General features: G+C 44.5%; 1 protein-coding gene and 1 long non-coding RNA gene across 7 annotated transcripts in view; one reads left to right on the top strand and one right to left on the bottom strand.

The window, feature by feature from the left end:
- Window positions 1-26,278, top strand: part of ELF2 (E74 like ETS transcription factor 2) — a 416,996-nt gene that overhangs the window by 290,973 nt on the left and 99,745 nt on the right. Inside the window, exon 1 of one of the 6 annotated variants that reach the window (XM_069242256.1) lies at window positions 25,038-25,175. The exons of 3 other annotated variants lie outside the window; for them this stretch is intronic. In XM_069242256.1, coding sequence (XP_069098357.1) covers window positions 25,118-25,175 — 58 coding nt within the window. In that variant the 5' untranslated portion in view covers window positions 25,038-25,117. Of the gene's footprint in view, window positions 1-25,037; window positions 25,176-25,477; window positions 25,571-26,149; window positions 26,264-26,278 lie in introns of those variants that run through there. 2 more of the 6 variants (XM_069242262.1, XM_069242259.1) reach the window with 2 other exon arrangements.
- Window positions 14,545-24,848, bottom strand: LOC138301753 (uncharacterized). The gene is made up of 3 exons (XR_011205115.1): window positions 24,752-24,848; window positions 20,010-20,250; window positions 14,545-15,023 (listed from the first exon to the last, which is right to left on the bottom strand). It is a non-coding gene; the product is annotated as an uncharacterized lncRNA (long non-coding RNA).

Genomic DNA, 26,278 nt, shown 5'->3' with positions numbered 1-26,278 from the left:
GCAGTGTCCTTGCCTCACTATAATGCAAGCATGTGGATCTACCTTTTAATGATAAGCAGGACACCCCGGGAGGCTGGCCCCCTCTGAAGTGCTGTTAATTTAACGATTGGGGCTAAAAACAATCTGATACTTGTCTGTATTATAAAAAAGGAAATAAACAAATGTCTCTCCAGGCTGACAGCCATTACCACTATGACAATAACTATCAGCAAGTTTAAAAATAATAAAGGATGACATTTCAAAATGAGGCTGTAGATATTCATAAGTACTTGTCCTATTGTGGACAGAGGAGCGCTTTCTTTCATTATTTGTGGCTGCATAGTAATCCATCATCTAACAAACACAAAAGTGTTCATGGCTAAAGTATAATTTTAATCACCAACCACAAGTGCTTCGTAGTACCCGAACTTTGACGTTCAATTTGTGTTCTTTTGATATGATCGATATGTGTAAACTTACCTCAGTATTTAGGAAACCAATTTATATTTTTTTTATTTGATCTATCCTCGCACATTATTAGACTGATATTATCGTGGGGCGGGTACACATACCCTCAAGTGGATACCCTCAAGTGGTCCCTTTACCTACCACTTGCACAAAGCCTTTCCTTGACTATAAAGGTGAACATTTCCTACCATTCTTCCTTGGATTAGCTGCCCTTTGCACAGATAGCCAAGACTATGGCTGTCAACCAATGGCGGGTGTCTCATGTTGTCAGATCTTTACCTTGTGACCACTGTCACCATGCATGATGCACTTGAGACCCTTGGCTCCAGTATGCAAAAATAGCAGCCATGACTGAGTCCGCAGGGTGTCAAATGCACATTTTAAATTAGTGCAATATAAATGTCCCCATGTAGCCTACCTCTCACCTTTGCTACACATTATCTACCAGCACATAGACCGGAGTTGCGCAAGATGTGGGAGTGTGAAGGCAGATTTTTTTTTAACATGGTGTGGCAGTGTTCACTTATTACAACTTGCGGGTGGTGATATTGGCCCAAATCAAGAGAACAGAGTGGAATGGCCCACACGTGGTTAAGCAGTGTCTCCTGGAACTTCTCCCTGATAGAGATAGGAAGAAACCGAGTACAAAACGTACATTGCTGAGTCTTATATTAGCTAAAAGACGTATTGCTGTTAGCTGACTGAGCGCAAGATCCCACCTACTACCAGACTGGAGAAAAGATGTATTGGAATGAGTAGAGACAAAAAGGTGGCGAATGATCTGCCCTCAGGGGGTGTCATGATGCATGCTCTAGTAGAACTTCCAGGGCCTGCCTCCCCCTGATGACAATTCTGGGCTCAGTACGATGATTGTCAGTGGTAGGAGCGGCCAGTCTTGGGAGGTTTACAAAACCAGGTGAAATAGGAGGTACTACTCTTTATTTCCCGCTAATACGAATGGCCTAAGGGTGCACTCCTATGTTGTTTTTAAATGTTTTAACCAGATGGCTGGGTGGAAGCTAGGGGGCTGGGAATGGGAGGGGGAGTTTAGTTTCTTATTCCTGTACTTGTTTGTGAATATCACAGCAAAATGTGCAGCATGCTACTGCATTAGATACATTTTTGTGATCTTCTAAATTACTGCATTTGGAGTGGCTGGGATAGAACCCTGATGTGATTTAACTGACTGCACTTCAGTGTGCTGTATAGGTTAATCTGTTAGAAAATATACCAGTAAAAATAATGTTTAAAAAATTATTCTTGGATTCCAAACATTGACACTTCATATCATCACCTGCTGCTAAAACAGTCACATTCTTTGTAACAGCCCTCCCCGATTACAACTGCGTGCAAAGTAGCCCCTCCTATTGTACTTGTTGCATAACTGAAACTAGCAGGGCAAGACTTGGAAGTACTCAAATGATTTTTAGTACCACATCTCCTTCCACATTTTTTTTCTTTAACATTTACGTTGTCCATTAAACTGATTTTATACTATGTTCATCCTCCCTACTCCCAACCCCTCTAATCGACATTTCCCTCATATATAGACTATTATGCTTCCTTGCCGTACTAATTCTAAAGAGCAAGCCATTGACCATAGTCTTTCTTGAACGTTCTTGTTGCATGTTTCTTCGATGCGCTAATCACTGATCATGGTTTCCTGGGACTTTCTGTAGTTGCACAGTATAGCCAGAACACGACAGCCCCATCGCATTCTACCAATTCACTGGCTATCTACACCCTTTCACAAAATGTACATCTTCCTAAATACTTTTAGACGGTCAGATTTAATCTAAAACACTTAAGCTACCCTGGCATGCACATCCGCCTAGTCATCTGTCATGTCATTAAGAGGCAGATTTTAACACCAGTATCCCTGCTAGCCCCAGACTGACTTAATAACACAGAATTTACTTTGTGCAAGAAACCGTCTCCTCTGGTGGCACTGAAGTAATCATCAAATCCTTCTTTCTTAAATCCAAAAAAGGGGCCTCTGCAAAGGCCAGGAAGCTGGTGGCACACTATTTAAGCAGGAAGCTGACAACTGTCACTGGGAGGAATTGACACATTTCAAAGAATATAAAAACTATTACATATCACAGTTATATTAAGTGTTTGGATAGGAAATGGAAGTCTGAGAGAGAACTTGCAGGTATCAATGAAAGGATTCGAGGTGTAACGAGAAGGAATTTTTTTCAGTGATGAAGTGTTTAATAAAAAAATTAAAAAAACACCTGCCTTGAACTTATTGCTGTGCACCAGTGACGTACTTGGGTCCAGATCAGAGTTAAATTCTGCACTTTCAAGCATTTGGTCACAGTTAAGTTGACAGTAAATGCAGAAAACGTTAACCGTCCAGTAAATATATAGTCTAATTCCTAGAGTAGAATGCAAATATAAAGATGTGCCTCAGAAACCTCTCTATATTTGAGGTCATGCCCCTCCTCATGCTGTAGCGTTGCTGTCGGCCTGAAAGAAAGTTGTTAATAATAGTGTCACTAAAGGGCCATCACCATTCAAGGAATTCTGGTTGGGAAGCGTGTGGCAAGGGGCGCGGAAACTTGTGCCGCATTGCAAACTTTCAGGCACCTCTCAGCTGATATGACTATTTCCACAGGGATGAAATTGAACATCTCCAACATCTCGCAGAAAAATATTTTAAGGAGGGTAAAGAAATTGTCACTTAAGATAAAATAATTTTCAGTGTGATCAGACCCTTCTGTCTGGATGCTGCAGATATGGCATACCACCAGATCATCAACAGTGGCATTTTATACCTTTTTGCCAGGCTGTGATTTTCCAGGTTTGCCGAGGAACTACAGCAATACCTGTTAGATCCTCTATTGGAGGTATATCTTTCTTCAGCCCACATGGTAATGAATACGTTGTAACGATTTAAAAGGACACAGATACAGCCAAGCCCATGGGTTCGACATCAAAGACCATACCAACTCAGTCAGCAAACGCCTTGCAGTAGATAAGTCTGTCCAGGTGCACAGTCCTTTCATAAGCAAGCACCACTACAAAAGTCCTTTCAGGTGGGGAAATGTTTGGGGAGGGGGAGATTAGAGACCTTTGTAAAGGCTCTCATTCAAACGGACCTTTTGGTGCAACATTGCAGCGATCGTGCATGCATTCTCCTGGATACAAAATACTGATCGGGGAAGGCTGGTGGGGAGTAAATGGTATTATCCAAAGTGCTGCATGACTACCTAGAGTTCACACAACTACGCCCCCAAATATGCTTCCACCAAATCAACATTGGATATACCCTTTTAGTTCTAGAAGAGATCAGATCACTTCTAAGCAATGTTGCAGTAGAGGACGTGCTGTTTACAGGGTCATGGAGTGTACTCTTAAGTATTTGCTGATACCAAAATGGATGGGAAACTGTTTCCCCATCTTGGACCTGCGTTTCCTGAATATTTTCCTACAAACATTTAGGACAACTTTACAGGAAGTTGCCCCACACCTGTAAGTATATTTCCTACCAGCACTCAGCTCCAAGGACGCCTACTTTCATATATCCTAATGTGTCAATCTCTTTGTCACTGCCTTCTCTTTAAGGTAAGTGCAAAGTATTATCAATTGACTTTTACCTTTCAACATAAAATCTGCAGGGAGAGAATATACTAAATGTCCTGCTGCAGTGATTGTTCCTTACTGTTCCCAGGGAAGTCAGTTTTACCCTTCTCTAGATGATTCCCTACTAAAAGCAAAAGAAGCTCAGCAATGCTTGTCTCTCATACAGAAGTAACTAAATTCACCTGCTATGGCTCAATATCCAGTGCTTTATATGGATAGGTACTGTGTACCTGCACTTCTTTAATTTTAAAGGGATTCCTACAATAAATTTAATGGTGGAGTACTGGCACTTCTTGTGAGCTAACAGGTATGCTAAATAGTGAGTACCTAGTTTTCAATTTTTCCATTTAAAGCACTGTCAGTATCAATGCCAAGCATCCCTTTTGCAACTACTTAAAATTTAGAATTATCTGATGGCACAACTGTAGGCACAGTTAACTCAAGCTTTTTCAACACCGGAGACAGTACAGGCATTTCAGAGACTGATTTCAAATCTCCAGACATCATAATCTCAAGACAGTGAGAATGGTGATGACAGTGTTGGGCATAGTGGCTTTGTGCATAGTTATTTCCTAACGCATGCCTGCAAAGGCATCCATTGCAGAGGCTTTTTGGTGTCGCAGAGGGCAAAATAATTTAGCAATTGTTAAGATTTACCATTGTTAATGCCTCAAATCAACCACAAGCTGCTATGGTAGAACAAACACATTTTCACAGTGGGGCTGCACTTTACAGATATCTAGCTGTATATAGCTATTACAGCATTTACCTCTCTGCAGGGATGTGGAGTGGAAATGTCCCATTTCGCAGTCAAGGGAAAATGGAGCTTAATATCAGTGAGACGAAAATAAAAGCAACGTTTCTAGCAATAAAAGCTTTCCAAATACATATACCAGGCAAGAATTACTGGTACAGACAGCATTGAAGTATACAAACAAGTGAAGGATGGAGTGCTTGAATTAATCTCAGCCTGTGGTAATTACTCTGGGCTGCATCCCAGTCCATCATTATTTTGTACACTATGCCACCTCAGTTTGGACCCAACCATATGCACATCAGTCATGAGCCTGCTCCAGTAATTCCAGCCAGAATGGAACTGCCAGACCATGTCCTCCCTGGACCGCAACTCGGGCAACCCAAGACCGGTTTCGCCCTGATTGGGACTTGTTAGTTGGTGAAACTTGGTTACAATAGCACAGTGGCTATACAAAAAGTGATAGATGGAATCCTTGTATTAATCCCAGCCACTAGCAATTACCTGGGTTCCATCATAGCTGGGTTTTTTTTTTGGCACACCATTTCACCTCATGGCACACTTTCTTATTCTTTCTAATCCTGTGTAAGAGATGCCACATCTTCCTCCTGGAGAACACTTTCTGGGGACAAACCGCTTTGCAGACCCACTCGACTGGTACTAACAGGACACACACAAGTGGAAACTGAATTCCAACATTATCAATTATTACTGCCAAAGGTGGACACACCAGACACAGGTCTGTTCACCACTGACAACAAAAAGTACATGTGCTTTGAATCAAAGTTTCCACTCCCACAATCCCAAGAGATGCTCTGTGGAGAAAAAATGGTCAGACATTTGTGTGCCCTTTTCAATTTTTTCACTGACTTTAGCAGTGGTGTGACAAAATGCCCTTGATCATAATCTTTGTTGCACCAACATGGGCCTGGCAGTTGTGGTACTGACAGTTCCTTACGGTGTCCATGCAAGCTCTGGATGTTCCCAATCTTGATCTCCGAGCAAAAAGGACCAGATTCACCATCCTAAATCACAGCCACTCCTGAAGTCTTAAAATTTGGGTGTCTTTACTCAACAAAGGATTCTCTGAGTATTCGTAAGAAAGCATGCCAGCTCACAATAAAGGTGTGTTACGCAGCAAGTGGAAACTCTTTGTGCAGTAATGTGAACAAACATCTGTGCACTCACTGCAAAGCCATCATGCATACTGCAGAATTTTTTTGCCTAAAAGAAGCAGGCCTGACTTAGACTTCTGTCTAAGTATATTTGTCAGGAGTGGCTGTCTCCTTAAAAAACAGTATTTTTTTAAATATATATATAAATAAATAATATAATAAAGACTTCATTTTCAATTTGCTTAACAATCAGGCAATGCAATGTCATGTCAGTGTGCCCCTTTCACAGTGGGCAGGGGTCCCTTCATCCTTCGCAATGATATTCTACACCACACTAGTAAAAGGCCTAAGGCCACTACACACCTGCAAGCCAACTGGACGTCTGTTATATCCCGGAAGGGCCACCAGTGTATGAACCACAACCTCCCCTGTGATGTCTTTCAAGACTTGGAATATTGCAAGCCAGAGGTGCTACACCAAGGGCAGTGCCACGCTATATGCGCAAAGCTCGAATCTCCCATTTCACAGCATGGGCAGTAGGAATGGTCATGTAGACCATATCGAAAAGGCTGAGCTGGGTAACAGGATATACGGTTGAGGTACTTTAAGTGTAAGAGTTTATTTCAGCCATTCAGAGACACGGTGTGGACCACAGAGCAACAGTAGGCCCACTGTAGTCTATGCTTAGGTCCCTCTGCCTCTCGTGGCCTGCTTTTGTGAAGCCGGGCCTTCTACCATTAAACATATAATGTCACAATGCCCTGCAGAGGAGTCTTCGCTTGCAGTAAATGTGAGAGCTGATGGCTCCAGCGGTTCCGTCTTGGAGCCATCTAGTGAGGTTTGCAGTGCATGACGTACATGATAATAGTGAAACTGTGCAAGTATAGCCAGAGTGTGTTACATTCTGGGCAGGACCTGTGACCAGTCGCAACTGACGTTTTCAGGTAAGTTGCCCATGTACCTTATACCGATCCCTCAATTGTTGTTGCAACCGTCTGTTTCTACCCTAATGGGATCCACATGCACCACACCAGCAGGAGTGGTGGGGAGTTATGCAGAGTCTTGACTTGTTTAAGTCCATCAGCCGCTTCCAGAGATATTGTGTAGTGCCTGTATGGTGGTCTATGTGAAAACGGTGCTTCGGTCTATGAAGTAGAAATTGAGGCAACATAGGAAACGTCACATCTTTCTCCAGCCAAAGATGTGGTAAGTCCGCCGGCCCATGTAGTCAGTAAAAGGCAAATATGCATTGTGCCGCCCCATAATAGGCTTCAAAATCTGGGCCATTAAGTCAAGCCACCCCCAATCTCATACAGTAGGGTTGAGCTTATCGTAGGAAAGATGTGGTTGTTTATCAGCACATGCCAAACGCACCAGTAGCGCCCATAAGGTCTGAAAGGTCACACTAGTTAGCAAAACTGGGATGCGCCGGTCAAGTTAGCACCACCATCCTCATAATGGCTATGTAACTATAGACAGTGGAAGGGACAAGTGTATTCAATGTTCTGTTGCCTCTGTAAGGCAATGTACTGCCTTCCCATTATTTTCCTGCATTACTTTGTCTGGATCAGTGTGAATCTGAATGCCCAGATAGCGCACTGTGTCCGTCCTCCACCGGAGAGGAAACTCCAGCAGCGCCAGTTGCAGTGAGGGGAAATGAGATGGATTTGTCCCAATTTATCTGTAATCCAGAATGGCCACCGAAGCAGATGACTTCCCGTAGGACTGGCGAGACGTTGTGCTGGGATCGTGAATGTATTTGAGCTTATGATCATTGTGTGCGGAAGCTATGAGATTATAATGTGAGAAGCAGATGCCGCGATGAGTGGTATTCCTGCAGCGCACAGGCTAGTGGCTCTGCAACAATTGCATAAAGCAGCAGGAACATAGGACAGCCCTGATGCGTGCCTCTTGTGATGTTTATTAGGACAGACAAATTACTTAAAATGGAGCCAGGCTGTTGGTCCTGCGTAGAGGAACTGGACCAGTTTCAGGAAGACATCACTCGGCGCAGCAAGGAAAGCATGAATCCCCACTCCACCTTCTTTGCTTTATTTTAAAAAAAATCGCTCTGTTGTGCACATCTAGGTTGATCCAGGAAATCTCACCAAAGACAGTGTGGAGGTTGTTTGAGAGATTGGCTTGCTCTGAGCCTACGATGTTGGAGAGCAGTGGTGCCAGGTGGTTAGCCAATACCTTCACAAACATCTTTCTTTAAGAGAGACAACAGTCTGTAGGACAAGCAGTGGTTGGCAGGCTTACCCGGTTTAAGAAGAGTGACTAGTAGTGCTTCTCTCGTGGGGGGGTGGGGGGGTGGGGGGGACAGGGTATTCAACCATCCCCTCAAAAAGGTTAACCAGATATGCCTTGTAGAAGGCCACTGTCAAACCATCCATGCCTGCAGCCTCCGAGCTCAGCATGCCCCTCAATGCGGAGACTATTTCAGAGAGTCAGATTGGGGCCATAAGCCATTCTCTATTTGCATGTCATCCACTTCATGGTTATGCAAGTTCGATAGTCAGGTTCATCATACATAATTTTGGAAGGCATAGAGAGCATAGTAGTAGCAGTGGAACCAATCTGCCACCTGGTTGTTTCCATGAAAGGGCAGGCCCTGCTCATCTATGAGAGTTAGTACTTCACTGTCTTCACGGTTAGGTCGTATGAGGGCTGCCCGGGTGGCACCCAGCTCCTCACCCTGGTCATAGATTCTTGCCATTGGGTACCTGCCCAGATGAGTGACTCTGTTCTGTGCCAGCTTGTTGTATTCATCGAACTTGCTGTGATATCCCCAAGTAGGTTTTGCTCCACAGTTTTCCTGTGATGGCATTCCAGTTCAGCTATTTTCGCCTCCAGCCGGGTCAGGCAGTCCCTAATTGAGCTTAGTACTCTGGCTTGTTTCGAGATGGTTACACTGCTGCACATATAAGCCTTACAGGCTTCTCAAATAGTTGCAGATTTCTCCACTTTGCCTAGATTGGGGCGGAAGTATTCATCTGGTGCTTGGGCCAGTTCCTCACTGAGCAGAGTGTCCCATCAGAGCGTATGGGGGGGGGGGGGGGGGGGGGGTGTAATGCTAGGAGAATGCATGAGGACATGGGACATCAAGCTCCAAGACCAACTGTACAGGGGAATTATACGGCTACATACAAGGCAGATAGTCACAACCGAACCCTTGACAAAAACCTGCGCACTATAAGCTAATAGTCAATTCACGTATGGATGTCATGGAGTAATGGGTGTATTACCTGCGGAGATCAATAGACCAGACATCGACCTGTCCGCTGCTGCCTCTTTAGCACGGGACGTTGCCGAGGTGGACCACTGGAGCGATTCCCTCTCCGGCGATAGGACAGTTAAAGTTCCCTCCCCATATCTGAGGCAGATCACCATAATGGGCTAGTTTAGCATGTAATGTATGGTAAAACTGTGGGTTGTTGTAGTTGGGTCCATAGACTCCCACTGGTAGCACAGCGAAGTGCTCTGACAGTGCGCCACCATGTAACAGCCCCCAGAGTCCACATGAACATCCTGCAATTTGATTCTAGGCTCAACTAACCCAAATCAGCACCCATTGCGCATGCATGGTAAAGCCTGCAGCATGGTAAATGCCCCCCTCCCCCAGTGGGTAGCCTTCTACCTGGGGGCAGTTGTGTTTCCTGACGTATGACAATGTCTTTCTGGTGTTGCTGCAAATACATTACTACTTGGCAGGTGTTCCTGCTTTCATTTAGTCCGCTGATACTATACGTAAGAATGTTCAGCAGTGACCAGCGCCCTACAGCAATCGTAGTGTCCCTTATACCTTCAGGTATATTCACTGCTTTCCATGTGTTCCCCTAAGCCTCGCTGCAAACGTTGGACTGCGTCTGTCCTTGCCCATACAATGTGGAATGTTTAAAATACCAGTCCAAGCCAGCCCCGAATCTCTGTGTTCTGATTTGTATTCATCCTATTCAGATATTTTTTTCATCACACAAGTACAAAAAATGGGCTTTCACAAGTACTGAAGTATATTTTGAAATGTTTGTACAGTTGACTTAGTTATTTAAACAGTGTGTGTTGAAAATAAAAAAAACTGACGCCTTACAGCCTTTCATTTCACACTCTTTGTAGAGCAGGTCAGACAGTTCACCTTACAAAGTCATGGAAAAAGGAGAAGTAATTGTAAGAAGACAAGCTGACTTTTGACTGCTGTCTCTGAACACAGGGCAAACATGACCTAAGAACAAGATTTAAAGGTGTTGCTATTGCTCCTTCACTTTCTGACTAAACAGAACACCTGGTCTTTGTCAACTCGCCATAAGGGGCGAGTAGGTCCTAAAAATAGCTCGCTCTGGTAAAATATGACTTGCCATAGCAAGTAGATTTTTCAAGGCCTGCTGTATGGTAATGTAAAGCATCACAAGTAGATAGCACAGAACAGATATGTATTTGTGTGGAAACGAAGAGTTGTAGAATACTATTGATGCAGGTTAAAAGGTCCGGTTACAGTTGTACTGTTAAGACAGACCTAAAAATCTAAGGACCTTAGCGATTTCCCTCCTTCTAGGTGTGTTACCAGAAACAATACCATAAGTTATCTAGACTAATAGCATTATAGTGGCTTGTGTGTGCCCCTGAAAGATTGACTTCAAGCAGCTGGATAAATAAAATGGTCACCTCGGGGTTAAGTGGATGTCTTTAAGTTGACGGATGGCATGTGATTCACAACACATGCTGCAAATGGAAAATGTAACCTGTAACCAACTATTTGCAGTTTGTCACATGTTCCACCCTTGTCCTTCTGTATGGTAATTGGGGGTTGCTAATTGGCTTTACTAAGTATTTCATACATAACACCACATGCACAAGCAAACACAATTATTCTGAGGAGGAAAAAAATTCAATAAGGTGGAGTGTGAGTGGTGATGTATTGTTGGTTTGGGCTCATCATTTTTTAAATTGTAAGTTAAGTTCTTGAAAAAAAACTATTTGGAATATGATGAACCCAATATTTGATGGCAGGATTGTACAGATAATGTGATGTACATTATGACAAGTTGCAAACAGTTTCTTACAGGTAAATAACATTTTCTTTCTTTTTATTTCCAGCCTGCAAGACCGCTGAGTAGGGTTAAACCTTTAGCCAAAGTAGTTCTGTATCTCAGTTACAATTTATGGATGCTAAAGATAATTAATATTGTACACTTGAAAAAGGAAGTTGGATAGTATAGTAAAAAAAAACTACACCAGTGATCTCTAGCCCTACACCTGCTTTAATGACATGCATGCAGGTATACGGCCCTACCACCTTCTCCCATTGTTGGTTGAGGTATGTTTCAGCCCCAGGAAAGCAACAGCACAGGTCCATGTGGTGACGCCCACTGGGGGTTGGGGCTGACTAGTCCACAGGCCCATGTCCACTCCTGGCAGAACAAGCACAAATCACTCTGATGCTGCTGGAGGGTTGCTATATCGCAGTACCGCTGATGGTCATCATCTTAAAGCTATAAAGACATATGAAGCTTGGTGAAGATACTTACGGGGAGATGGAGACCCACTAAGTGCTCCCTTGATTCAGTCCACTCTTCTGGGCTTTCACTCATTCCATGCACAAAGGCTGGACTTGTCCTTCTCTGGCAGTTATCACTGTAGAGAATCAGACACTTCTTACCTGCTTTTAGCTGGCTTCCAGGCAAGCCCCCAGGTTTTCCACCAAGATGGCACAGACATCAAGTGATGTCACCTTAATTCTGGGAGTCTGGTTGTCAAGTATTGTGGCCCAGAATTTCAGTAGGCATCCGAATATGCTGCAGGAGACTCCCTCCTCTGGCATGAACAAACTAAAACTGGAACCATGTGGGAAAGTTTTCAGAGAGGGGCTGTTCCCACTGCCTGTGTTCTGGAACCAGTTTGAAGCAGTTACATTTGAAATGCAAGTCCTTCTTTTGCAGAGCACAGTCTTTGTTGAACGTAGTGGCTCTATTAGCAGGTAATATAAATGATGTTTACAAACTGGAGCACCCACTACATAAGCATAATGAAGTGTGAATACTGCACATGGCTGTCAGCGCCCTTGTGGAGCAGCACTCCAGATATAGACGAGGAGCCTCTGCAAAATAATATGGAGACCTGCTCTCATCTACCCTCATCCACAATCAGCCAAATGGGAAGAACTGCAGTCCTTTGCTAGTATTCCTACTGTTCAACCTGGGTTTTTTGATCAACAAGCCTGAACCTGCCAACATCCAGGAGATGGTCCCCTCCTTTCAGTCAGACATGAGTTCCAGTTCTGACATTCCTAGATCTGCTAGCTTCCTGTATCCTAATCATGCATGCATGTTGGCACATAAGGGCCCTGCAGTGGTGCCTTTGCGTGCAATGACTGCAGTACTGGGAGATATGTAAGACTTCTTTGTGATCGCCACCAACACTGCGGTGGCAGTGTCTTGATGGGGTAACGAAGAAAAGCTCTGCTTTGGGGGTGGCCGTCTCTCCTTCTCCAGCTGCAGCGATGGATGCCTCCATCTTAGGGTTGGGAGTGCACCTGGAGGATCATAGACCTCTGGTTCCTAGAAGTACAGGTTCTTCACATCAACCTGCTGGAACTGCAGACAATTTGGTTGGCCTTCCTCCCCTATATTCAAGGTCAGTCCATCCATATCTTGACCAACTACAGGAAGATGATGTGGTACATCAACAAGCGGGGGGCTGGAGGAAGAGTCTCACATCTGTTGTCTGGAGGTGTTGAGACTGTGGCCTTGTGTTCACTACTAATCACATAGCGGGACCGCAGAATATCAGAGCAGACAGCCTGAGGCAGCATTATCTGTTAACTTGCTGCTCACAAGTGGTGACTTCTGCCAGAGGTAGTCCAGGGCTTTCCTGCCAACGATGGTGAGATTCTATTCCATCTGTATCAGTCCATCACCATTCTGAACTTTTATCTCAAACCTTTCTACCCTGCCCCTTCAAAGAAGGTATAGGAGCAGTTGGATCCTAGGCCGGGAGTCAATATTACCTGGACTGCACCAAGGACATATGACTGGATGACCAGTCAGTCATATGGTAAAGTGGTGTTTAAAAAAAAAAAAAAATAAGGACTCTTTCAAATGGGAAATCCTCAGTACTAAGAAAGTCTATGCACTGGCCAAGAACAAACCTCCGGTAGGAGTTGAGGCTCAGTCCACCGTTGCCACTACTTCTTCCCTTACAAGAGGAGTTCCGATTGCAGAGATATGCAAGGCAGACACCTGGGCATCACTGCAACTGTTTACCATGCATTACTCCCTAGATTCTGAGGTGTGTAGAAATTGTAGTTTTGGCAGATCAATCTTGCAGTATTTCTTGGTATAATCATCCATCAACTCTCCTACTAGTTAGGTATGGGTATGGTTATGGAATCTATTCTACATGTGAGGAATCTACAGGTAGAAGTATCCATCAGCAGAAAAAAAGTTACTTATCTGCGGTAGCAATCTTTCTGGTGGATACTTTAACTGCAGATTCCCTACCAACCCATCTAGCTCCTCATTTAATGGATAGTTCAAGGGAAAATTAATAAGATCCCAAATATGCATATATTTTAGCACTCGCCTTGAAGGTGGGGAAAAATGTATGGAAACTGACATTGCTGCATCAGGGAGGATGCTATATGGCTTCAGGGACCTCATCTGATGCCACTTCCAGTGTCAATATGAAGCCAGCGTCCTCTACTGGTGACGAGAGAGCTTTTAAGTTTCCAGATCCAGTGTGACACCTGGCATACTGTTGACTGCAGATGGCACACCACGACCTCCAGTGACCCAGCTCTGATGAGTCAGACGTCCAGGTATGTGTAAATGGGGATGCCCGACGTCCACATGTAGGAAGATTATCCACAAGAACGATAGTTTCTGCAGGTAAGTAACTTTTTCTTACTGTTAGCAAACAGGAAAACAGTATGCTTTTACAACCAAATAATACATATATCGCAGCACATGGACAGCTGTTCTGTGTCGACTAGAGTGCGCGCTTGGTTCACCCTTCTAGACATCAGTGCCAGACCCTGGTTCGCTTGGTGAATTACAAGGCGGCATGCAGGATTATTGTGTATGATGGGCCAGAAAGCCAGATTACCTACAGCTGGTGTCACTCATGGTAGTGGTGCATTTCTTTATTACTATGTATGAAACATTACCGTCATAATGGGCGCCCCTCCCACTACTGGGAACCTTACTTCACCATTGGAGTACAGTATTCAGTTCAGCAGATAGGTCGGGGAAAGTCTGTCTTCATTCCAGTGCGGCAGTCTGGCTTTATGTTCCACAAGGAAGTCTAGTACTTGAAGGAAATGGACCATCTGAGCAACTTAGGCTTTTCACTCTTATTATCCTCTGCATAGTAGTAGTACATAATGTATTAGGCCTTTTGGATCAAGATTTGGTGCATTATGGCCTGTTCTTGGAGGTTATAAAGCAAAGACTTAAGAGGCTTATAACCTGTCTGGACCATACACTTCATGCCAAGCAAGTGAGGCAGGAACCTAGTCTGAATCTACATTATCATGAGACATTCCTTCTCAATGGCAGCACTGTTCTGGTCTCTGGGCGTTACATAATTGAGTCTCTGACTAGGCTCTACAAGGTTTGTTTTCACACCCATGTTACACGAGTGAACTTGGTTCAGTGCACCAAAGCTTGAAAGTGAAAGCAATCTGCGACTGAAATGAAACTGTGCGCTCTGCCCTTGTTTAGTAGAGCAAGAACTGCTCCATCTCTTGTCTGGTACATCAGTTTGCACATTGAAATGATGACTGTAGTCAGATACCTTAAAAAAAAAAAAAAACGAACACCATTATTGCTGCCTACAGGGCACCTAAGGCCTTCTGACATTCCACCTTTCTGATCACAATCCTGGATTACAAGTCCATGCTGGTGGGGGTGCAACTGTAGTCCCATAGTTTGCCACTAAGTTTGCAGTACCCTAAACAGGCTTGCAACACAAACTGGATCTTGATGTCAAGGGGTGAATCTTCTTGTTGCTACAATGATGCTCATTGTAGTCTACAAAGAAAATACCCACCTACAGCTTTCAATTCCTAGATAAAATTGGTTTCCATGTTGCTTGACTAGGGCTGCTGAGGTAGGCTGTGTCACCTGAAGAAGACAGAAAAAGGGAAACCACAAACTTTTACTAGACCTCAACTACTAACAGTCACTCACCCAACAGGTTGTTCACCACCTAGACATGCAGTACAGTGTCTGTCTAAACTGAAGTAACTCCCCCCCTTCCACCCCACAAAAAAACACAGCTGCCTAATGGCTCTGCATCAGGAAGTCCTATGCGGCACCACATAACAAAACACTTCAGATAAAGTCAACAGTACATCCCAGTAAAACAGTTTGCTGTAATAGAACTGGTTAACACAACTGGTTGAATTACTGCATAGCTCTAGCTGAAGAGGGATATTTGAAGAAAAGGTTTTCTAGAAAGCCTTTGAAGGAGCGTCGGAAAATCATTGCCTCTTACTACTGCCTTCTATGTCTCACTGAGCCTTCTCCTCATTCAAGCAACTGCTCCATACAAACCTTTTTTTTTTTTTATAAATGCCTAGTCACCCCCTCTTCTACAATCCGCAATTCCATAAAACCCCAAAACCTGGTTCTCTCTAAACAAGCTACATGTATGGGGATTGTTGTCCTTTCATATCTCCACCAAAGTGCCCCTTTGGCAGTACGGCACTTTAAAATGTTATAAATCTTTCTGCCTGTGTCCCTTCCTAGCAATCCTCCATCTACCTGACTGCTTCCCACCATATGCTCCCTTTATTGTGTTCCATTTCCCACCTGGTGAACACTAATTGAGATTGCCATCATCTAAAAACTGATGTCCAACATTTCTTTGATAGACAGTGCACACTGGGCCAAACCTACCAATAAAATGTACTTTGTTACCATGGCTCAGAAGGTCAAATTCTCATCTTTTAGGGCCATATGTATGAACACTATTTCCCATAGACACAGAATGAGTAAAACCCTTTGATACATCTGGCCCTTAGTGTTCTATGTTTTTGGTGCCACTTATATTCACATGGGAAGGCAACTTCCATCAGCTCAGGTCTCTTACAGAGGCAAAGCCTGATAAGCCCAGACCAAGCAAGATATTACTGGGTGTATTCTCCACATAATTACACAGAGTCAAACAAGTTAGTACTACTTCTCCCTGCTGATGAAGAAAGTGTTTTATAGTGTACACTGACCGTTACTTCTAAAAGCTGTGAGCGCTCATGTCTTTGGTCTGAGGTTTAAATCATGGAATGTTAATAGTTATGGGAACTCGCAACCTGGGTTAGTATTAACGAAAACTCTAAAGGTCTAGTACATATGGGAAGCGGCACAAGACAAGGCTGCCCTCTATCGCCTCTGTATATGGAACCTCTATACTGGTGACCGTAAAGGTTCAGGCCCTTCCGCTCTTACCTTTGTGGAGGAATTAAATGAGGTTGGCAAGCAAAGCTTTAGGTTTCAAAATAAGTTCACAGATTCTTAACCACTCTATAATGGTGCAGTTAGGGAGCACCTGCGGGAAATGATGGGGGGGGAGAGTCAAGTCGGCCTGAGGAAGGAGGGGAGGACAGAATCCGCTGTAGTACCCCCCGCCCCCCCACAACCCCTTCTCCCTCTGAAATGTGGGGACTCATCCAGTCTTGAAATCTGACAGAGCCCTTGAGTCAATTGTGAGGGGCGCCAACTGTTCCTTGCACCCTGAAACTGGATGTAAAGGGGCATGCGCAAATCACCCTCCGGCAGATTATTCAGCATACCCTCCCATAATTCTAGACCCCCGCTCTCCATTCTTGTCCATACATACAGCTTGCAGACACCTTCCGTCTGCTATGCCCCATTCTTGCATATCAGCTAGCCATCTGCCGCTCATCGGGGTGCAGATTGTGTCCATTGTTTGGCCAGTCTTCATCCCTGTCCCAAACTTAAATTACACTGGGGTAAAGTGCTGGGTGACATACACCTAATGTTCAGCACCAAACTAAGCATGCTCCCTGTTATAAAATAGTGGGCATAGCTGAAAGACTCAACTACCCACTGATCACTCAGAGAGGACAGCTAACCACACTACTTGTGTGCAGTTACGCAAGTAATCCTATGTCAACAAGGAGGTTTCTAATCATAGGTCGTGGTTACACTGAATCTGGGAACTGATAGGCCTGCAGAAGATAATCATGACACTGAGTGAAAATGAGAGGCCCTTAAAACGTTGAAGAAGCCATGCACCTCACTTCTGGGAATAGAACGTCAAAAAAAAAAGTGCTGTCTCTCGAATACCAAGGAGTGTCGCATATCATAGCGTAAGTGCAGGATCATATAAGCCTCAGCTAACAAGCGATTGGCATTGAGTGAGGAAATAAGTCCGATGAAAGAATTTCACAAAATGCTAGTTGTAGGAAGATGGCTTTGTATATACTATATCGAAATGAGAGAGTGCGCACAGAGTCCAGGCGTTCCCCAGAGGCTTCACAGAAACTGAAATAGATAATACTAATGCTCTATTTGTGGTAGTGTGGTCGAGCAGTTAGGCTTATCAGCGGGTAGCATTAAGCATTTGTTGTACACACAAGCAATAGAAGAAACACACACTCAATGACTTAACTCCAGACCAATAGGATTTTATATAGAAAAATATGGTTTGTTAATTTATTTCTAAAACCCCAAGATTCAGTTTGCAGGTAAGTACATAAAATGAAAGGTACTCTGCATATATATATGATCAAGACTTTGAATAGAACAATGTATACATTTTTTTTTTTAATGGCAAAAAGCTATTTTTAAAGTGTACACATTAGTTTTCAACGGTTCCTGGGGAAGAAAAGATAGTACAGTTTTGCAGGTAAGTATACAACTTACAGTTCTTATCTCTGGGGTGTAGGTAGTCAGTTGTTGAGGGTTCAAGATAACCCCAAACACCCACCACCAGTACCACGGGGCCAGTCGGGTGCAGAGGTCAAAGAGGCACCACATAAACGTGGGCTCCGATGGAGACATGGGTTACTCGGAATCCGGTCAGCCAGCAGGTAAGTACCACGACTCGGAGGGCAGATGAGGGGGGTTTGGGAAGCCACAAACAGGCAGTCACAGAATGACTTAAGCCAGAAAATGGCTACTTTCTAAAAGTGGCATTTTCAAACACACAATCTCAAAAGCAATTTTACTAAAAGATGTAATTTTAAATTGTGAGCTCAGAGACCCCAAACTCCAAATGTCCATCTGCTCCCAAACGGAATCTACACTTTAATCATATTTAAAGGTAGCCCCCATGTTAACCTATATATGAGAGAGAGAGAGAGAGAGAGAGAGAGAGAGAGAGAGAGAGAGAGAGAGGCCTTGCAACAGTGAAAAATGAATTTGGCAGTATTTCACTGTCAGGTCTTATAAAAACACATCAGTATATGTCCTACATTAAACATACACTGCACCCTGCCCATGAGTCTACTTAGGGGTCACCTTATGGGTGTCTTACATGTAAGAAAGGGAAGGTTTAGGCCTGGCAAGTGGGTACACTTGCCAAGTTTAAATGGTAGTTTAAAACACACACAGACACTGCAGTGACAGGTCTGAGACATATTTACAGGGCTACTAATGTGGGTGGCACAACCATTGCTGCAGGCCGACTAGTAGCATTTTATTTACAGGCCCTGGGCACCTCTAGTGCACTGTACTAGGGACATAGCAGTAGATCAAATATGCCAATCCAGTTACACATACATTTTACATAGGAGCACTGAATAGTAGTGGTAAAGTGCCCAGAGTAACAAAAACTGCAAAAACAGAGTCTAGCACAGATCAACAACCTGGGAAACCGAGGCAAAATGTTAAGGGAGACCATGTCAAGGATGCCAAGTCTAACACCCTCTGTGTGCACTTTTCAATAAATCCTGCACTGGCATGAGTGTGGGTTTATTGTTCTGAGAAGTTTTGTACCAAATCTCCCAGTATTCAGTGAAGCCATTGTGGTGCTGTGGAATTCGTAATGACAAACTCCCAGACCATATACTCAATATGGCAACACTGGACTTACAATGTCTAAGAATAGACTTAACACTGTAGAGGCATATTGCTCATGCAGCTATGTCCGCACCTGTGATGTAGTGCACCCTGCCTTAGGGCTGTGAGGCCTGCCAGAGGGGTGCCATGTTGACTTTGTATTTTTCTCCCCTTCAGCACACACAAGCTGCAAGGCAGTGTGCAAGTGCTGAGTGAGGGATCCCCTAGGGTGGCATAATACATGCTGCAGCCCTTAGAGACCTTCCCTGGCCACAGGGCCCTTGGCAGCTTTTACAAGGGACTTAACTGTGTGCCAGGGCTATGCCTATTGTGGAAACAAAGTACAGTTTTAGGGAACGAACACTGGTGTTGTGGCCTGGTTAACAGGGTCCCAGCACACTTTCAATCAAAGTTGGCATCAACACTAGGCAAAAAGTGGGGGGTAACCATGCCAACAGTGACACTTTCCTACACTAGCCAACACTGAGAATGTGTTTCCCAGCTGGAAGGGAGTTTGTTTTTGTATAGTAGCTAGGTAACCCTGCTGGATGAGTGTGTGTTGTAGAGGAGTGCATGTGTACGCAAAATTATAATACAAAGGACTGGTCCATAAATCAGCTGCATTAGGATAATAAAATATGAATTCAATTGTATACGTTATGTGAATCGCCTCTGTACCGAAAAGTCTTTAAATAAGGTTTTTTGAGCAAATACAGGATGGAAAGGTGTCTTAAATGAGAAGCTACTCCTAGCTCTACGATCGCGTTAGTGTTAGCAGGAGCTACATAGCAAGTGACTGACCATCACAGCAAGTACTTAATTCATGATGAAGTACCTGAACATCAATAAAATAGTTGATTCATATCAAATGATAGTAAGCACTGTACTCAGATGGCCGTGTACAAAATAGCAGCCCACGTCTGCACTATTTTTAGAACTTATTTTCTCTGCCAACTGTGTGAAAATAGTCTTTAGGCTTACTCCGTGGTTGCCAAAATGCGAGCATTTTCAGTGCTTCTCTGACAAACAAGATCACTAAGAATAAAGTTGTGTCTCTTGTATTCACCTTATCCAGCAAAACCTTACCTTTGATTGCCACGTTCATTTAAGTGTCCAACTAAGACCTCTTCCTTTTTACTTAAAACGTATTCTAGGTCAAATCTTCATTTTAAACCATGTGCCTAAACTTGCGTTTTGCCAACCGAAAATTACTGTTTCACTTTTGTCGTCTAAATTAGACATCCAGCGTTCTGGGTCTTCCCTTTTTGTTGTCATTTTTTAACGTTAAATAAGTTTGCCACATCACTGCTGCGTCTGAGTGTTGTGCCTGGAAGAGAAAAATGTGCAGTTAGTATTAAAGAAATAATGTTACTAGGGGTTGTAAGAGTACAAATGTGTCACAGAACAAAAGGTCCCCCCCCCCCCCTTCTCCTTTCTGGGCATAGTGGAAGGGTGTTTCAGAGGGTCATCAACTGTGAGGTCAGACATGGATGCAGTCTGCTTAGTTATACAGCACTATTTCCCAACAGCCAGAGAAAATCCTATAAGAGGTAGGTGTAATTTAGTTGGCTCTGCTAAGAGTTTTACAACCCACCACCTCTTGCCTTATTAAAACCGACACATTCAGTGCTCAGATATTAAGAGCATTTGCAAATAGTCAACTCATTCCATTATAACTCTAGCTTTACAAATAACATGACACACTCGGAGAAACGCTTTCCACAAAAAAGATCCTACAAATCTTACTCAACCCCCAAAAAACTAGTATCCTACAGCTGCAAGCTTTGCAAATTGGTGACTTTTTAAATTGTGTGTTCCCGCTGGCCTTTAAGCCCAGAATGTCTTTGCTGAAGCTTTACACCAAGATAAGCCATTTTCTAGAGATGGATGTCAGTACTCTTTAATTACCTGTTAGCTCAAATCAGGTGTGGCTATTCAATTTGAATATTATATTGCACTAACTTGTTTAAAAGCTACTTCAGAACACAGATCTGCAAAGTGGAATATAACTTGTGGAAATCAGTATTTCCTCTGCATTTGTTCATCCACCTCACAACAAGACTGAGTGTGCATAGTTCCTATTGTCGACTTTGATTGGTACTGCATATTGTGTTATGACTTTTAGATCATGATTTGGTGCATGGTGTCTGGAACTGGTATGCTCTCTGGGGTTATAAAGCAAAGACGTGCCTGAACAATGTCGGCTTCAGGTACTTCTTTCCCAGCAGAGTAGGCAAAAGTACCCATTAAAAAAAAGGTTGAAAGTTCTGATACTTGGAATCAGGCACTGATTACCCACCTGACTGAACAGGGAAGACCGTTAATTTGTATCCCTTGATTGCAGTTGGAAAGAGTTGTATTCAGTCCCAAATCACACCAGATATTCCAGTCCTTTGACGCTGCCAGTACAACTGAATTGCGTGATCTGCCATGCCCTAAGATGTGGTGATCATGATTGCTATTGCTCCCTCATTGACTTATCTTTGCCAAAACCGTCTGGCTTAAATGTGTCATCATAGCATGAGGTATGTGATTCCATGGTTTTTTTTTTTAGCATTTAAAAAATATTGCCATCCATGATTTTATTTGGCAACGCTAGATTTAAGATTGGAAATAATCAATGGCGTTTTTTTTTTTTTAAGAAAGAGTGATTAAGGCATGTTCGGCCATATGGCTGGAATACATGCAGAACATTTGTCAGGTGGAAAGCAATGATTACGTTAATGCCTGTTATATTGTGCAGGAGTCTAATTGGAGGTTGGATGCTTAGGTCTTACCACCATAAGTACCTGAGTGACACTCAGTGAATGTCCACTAACACTAACCCAAGAGTTTCCATGGAGTTCAACTGACCCCACTGCCCAGTATGAGTGTTGTGCGGTATCACTTAATGGAGACTACTTCCTGTATAAAGGAAGGTGGTGTTGATGGGACTTGCTCTGTATGTTGGAATACAAACTATTTCTGTGAGCTTACACACAATTGTAAACTCTTGGGAATAATACTGTATTTTTCTTGGCAACCAAGTTCACTGATCATCTTTATGTGCACATGAAGTGGTGTAAATTGAGTTGAGTAGGCTTTCCAGGAACGTAACTGACAGACCTTCAAGCTTGAAGTGAGTGATTATGGAGTTGAGTAACCGAGCACGAGGAAAGTTACCAGGAACCAAGAAGTGTATTAAGTGATTAGTGGCTCGAGGATCTCTTAGTGATGTGATCTTCTTACAATAGGGGGGCGTGCAGAGTGGTTGTGTGACATGTGTGCCCCTTGCAGTCAGTCCTAAAGTGGTTCTGCTAGCTGTGTGGTGCCTCGCAGGTGTTCCAGGGTGCGTGACTTGTGGGCTGATGTTTATATGGACCTGTTTAAATAGATACTGCACAAGCAGAGACTATGGGCAGCAGGTGGCACTCTCTGGGGCACTTAGAGCCTTCTCCCACTAACTTGGTGAGGGCTGAAACCAGACAGGGGTGGAGGGGTACAGAAAACAGTCACCTTTTTTGTTCATGCATTATGTTTCCAGTCTGCTATTGATGTGCAATACATCTTCAGTGTATTTTCTTTTGCCATCCCTGTGGGTACCACTACCAGCACGACGATGTGGTTCATACCATCGTGAAGCACACCTCCATTTTCCTATTCCCATGAATAGTTGAGCACAGTGACACTTTTCCATCCTGAAAACACCCCTTGTTCGACAATTTGAGCATATTATGTTTTTACACATCATGCTGTTAATATGGCCTTTCTGTAAAGGATTGCCACGCCTGCTACAAGTAGCCAATACGTTCATTTACCCCCCCTCCCACCCACCCCTTTCATCTCTTCTAATTCCATATGTGAAAGGGTGGTTTTCGAGTGAGGGGAAAGCAGTCAACAGAACTAACGGGTTTTCATCTTTATCAGCCACTGCGCACGACATCCATAAGGCTTACTCTCGCCTTTTAGGGTAATCTGCCTGCACCAGGTTCACACTTCTCAAAGGACCCCAAGGGCTCCCAGATAAACAAGTTCGCCCTGTTGTCTCACCACTCAAAGGTTATCAAGAAAATAACCCTCTCCCGCATTCTCCATAATGTAAAGAGTACACATTAAAGACTGACTGAGGCGCATATTATGACCGATTAATTGTGACATGAGTCATAATATTGCAATATACCTTGGTGCCGGGCTCTGTACCAATTGTTAAATGCTCTAAGCCCAAGTTAGAAGCCCAAGACTCATGCGAGGGCATATAACGAGGGAGAGAACCTTTATTATCGCACGTATTTGTTGTAAAATGCGCCCTCCCTAAACCCTCGTTTGCATATTTCCCATGGAAATTTTGGCAGGTCAATCCCACCGAAACGTACTAATGGAAAATGTTTGGTAAAAAAACATGGCAGTGCGGATTTTGGGTGCGGTTAACATCAAAATATTTGTTATGCCATTTTAAGGGCAGACATCGTAACATACTACTATGCGGTGTACGAATAGATCAGGTGCTATTAATGCCACTCTTTTCGGGGCCGAATCGGGGCGTTAGGGTTTTTGTAATAATTCTAGCTATGTTAAGGAACACGATTTCTGCATGGAAAGAGTTAGGATTTAGACTAAGAGACTAGGTTTTTCAACTTGTGTTTAAAAACGGATGCAAAAGAGTACATTACTGACTATATATCAAAGTTGTTCAGAATAGTTGCAACTAGAATGCCCGTTTCAATACAAATTCTGTTTTAATCCAAATAGTTTAATTGCGGGGAAGGAGGGGCGTACCAAAACACTTTTCAAATAGATCGCCTTATTTTTTTTTAATGAAGTATCCTTAATAAGTTACTATTACGAAAATTGTGTTGGTAAATAGACCAGTCAGAGGGCACACTGTGAGGATTGTTAGGAACATTTTGTGACAGCATTTACGTCAGGTTCAATGCGGGCGTATGCCGAATGTAAGCTCAAGGTTTAGTGTGTTGAGTAGGAGGGAACTTGTTACGGCCCCAGACCGCATGAAAAGCACGGACTTGTATTTGGCTTTTTTCATGTTATGAGTCTATGCTGGTATATGTTGACCACCGGGTCCCTCTGCCCGCCTCCAAGAGCACCCCCGTGGCTAAATAACGCTTCTCGTAATCTTGTTGTACTCGGAGTGAAATTCAGTGAACCTTACGTTTCCGTTCCTACTTAACGGGAGAAAGTTGTTTAAAAAAAAAAAAAAATCTTTTGCTGTGGATTTCTTGTAGCATCTAATTATTTGGGGGAACAACTTAAACAATAAGCTATAGTTAAGTGACGTTCATTACAGTGCCAAGTCCAAACGGCATGAAATGAGTTGCCATCCTTATTTCTTTTGTATGAAGAAGCCAAGGCGTATGAATCGTTAAGATATAAGTACATGCTTATATAGACAAATTAGAAATATTCCCTAAAACAAAAAAAACAAAAAACGTGAGTAAAGTAAATTAACTAATAAAATGGCACCCTCTGGCAGAAGGCTGACAAAGAGGCAGTGTCGGAGCTGCAATAGATTGTGAAGTTGAATCAGTGTTTGAAGGTTGTTAGCGTACTAAGCATAAACTTCACAGTGGATTTACTTAGAAGAGACTTTAGACAATTTAACGTGTGCGCGCCTCTGAATGGCAGGGAATGCGTAAATATGAACGTGTGTGTAGTTACTGTCCGGAAGAGCCCCGCGTATGTTGTAGTTTAGGAGACCAGCGCACGTGTGAAGCGCCGGCTTGAGTCCACCCTGCACTGGCTGTGATTGGCACAGGTGCCGCTGTGAATATGCGAGCAGAAACGGGCCATTGTTCGGGTCCCTGCGCGGCCCTCGCCCCGCGGCCCTCCCTTACCGCAAGCTGCGGCTCTCCGCGGCGGCGTGTGCTGCTCGCCGGCCGGCTGGGTGCTAGCGGTCTGCCCCGGTGCGCTCTGTGCAGCCGCTGCTGGCTGGGAGGGGGTGTGTGCGCGGCGTGCTCCGGGCAGCGGCTCGGCACTTCCTGTCTGGGAGGCGGAAGCGTCGCTCTGCAGCTGCTGCTGTGCCAGGAAGTGCTCAGACTCCGCCGCTGCTGGCTCCGTCCTCCGCTAGAGACCGAGGCTCGCCCGGCCGGATCCCGTTCTGCAGGACGTTGCGGTGTAACGGCACGACGCCGCGGGCCTAGGCGCCCCCGCACCACAGGCAGCCCCATGTGACCCGCGGCGGCGGCTCCTGCACGATCAACATGGCGGCCTCGCTGCACGGGGGGCCCACCAACCAGTTGGATCTGCTCATCCGCGCCGGTAAGCGGGTTTCATGCATCGGACGGGAGGGTGCCGCGGGCCCGGGGCGTGCAGCCGGGGCCTCCGGGTGCCAGCCCCGTGCACGCCCCCAATGCATGCGCTGAATCAGGAAGTGTTGTTGCAGGAGCAGGCTAAGCCTCCGTTCCTGACGTGACACGGTGAGGAACGGGGAGAGGCAGGGGTGTCTTCTCGTACGCCACCTCGGCAGGCAGGGGCTTCGCTCTGTGTACTGCATTTAGAGCCTCGGCCCGCGCCGGAGGGCTGTAGCCGTACGAGGCTCTGCAACCAGGAAGTGCTGGTGTGTGCGGGCGCCTGGGGCTTGTTGTCTTCCTGGAGCCCGCACACGCAGCTCCGGGCCCTCCCCCTCGCAATACCCGTAGCCATGGGTAGTTAAGGTGAGTTTTGGGACACACGTTTTAACAACCGTTCACGGTGCCTAATCCGGTGCTTGTGTTTGTTTAGCCCGCTCGCTCTTGTGTACGATGTTTTGGTTTAAACACAAAACTAAACTAGAAATGTGGCGGGGGTAAGTGGACAGAACGTGCAGAGCGAGAACGTTCTTTCGAGGCTGTAATCCTCCCAACGACGCGTCGAAAGCCTCTAAAACGAACGGGCTCCTTAGTTTTACTCCGCTTATTCCGTACCTCTCATATTATATCAAAAATGAGTCTACAGGGTGCCCTGTTCATTAATTATTTCTTTTTTATTAAATTTTTCGGATTGACGTTCCGCGATGGCCAATCGACTTCCCGAACACGTTTTCGAACGAATTCCAGACAGCCTATTAAAGGTAGCGGGTTCATTGAGTGGGCGGGGCACGGGCGTCTTTGGGACGCTGTGATTGGCAAATGGTACCGACGACAACGCGGATGGAATTGGAGGGAAGAAGATATTTCTGTTCGAGTTGTAAACACGGAAGTGCAGGCGGCAAGCGGGGCGGAGCTGTGTGTTGCGCGTGCGTGCTGCAGAGTATTCTACGGGCGCGAGAGGCTGGAAATGTTGTTGAAAGGCGGGCTGTCCTATTCTACCTCTTAGAGGGGTGTTGCAGCGACTGTATGTTCCGTGGTTAATCATTGTGGCTGGCAGTGGTGAGCTTACGACGT

Source organism: Pleurodeles waltl, chromosome 1_2 (assembly GCF_031143425.1).
Source record: "Pleurodeles waltl isolate 20211129_DDA chromosome 1_2, aPleWal1.hap1.20221129, whole genome shotgun sequence".
Lineage (NCBI taxonomy): Eukaryota > Metazoa > Chordata > Amphibia > Caudata > Salamandridae > Pleurodeles > Pleurodeles waltl.
This window is presented reverse-complemented; position numbering and strand designations above follow the sequence as displayed.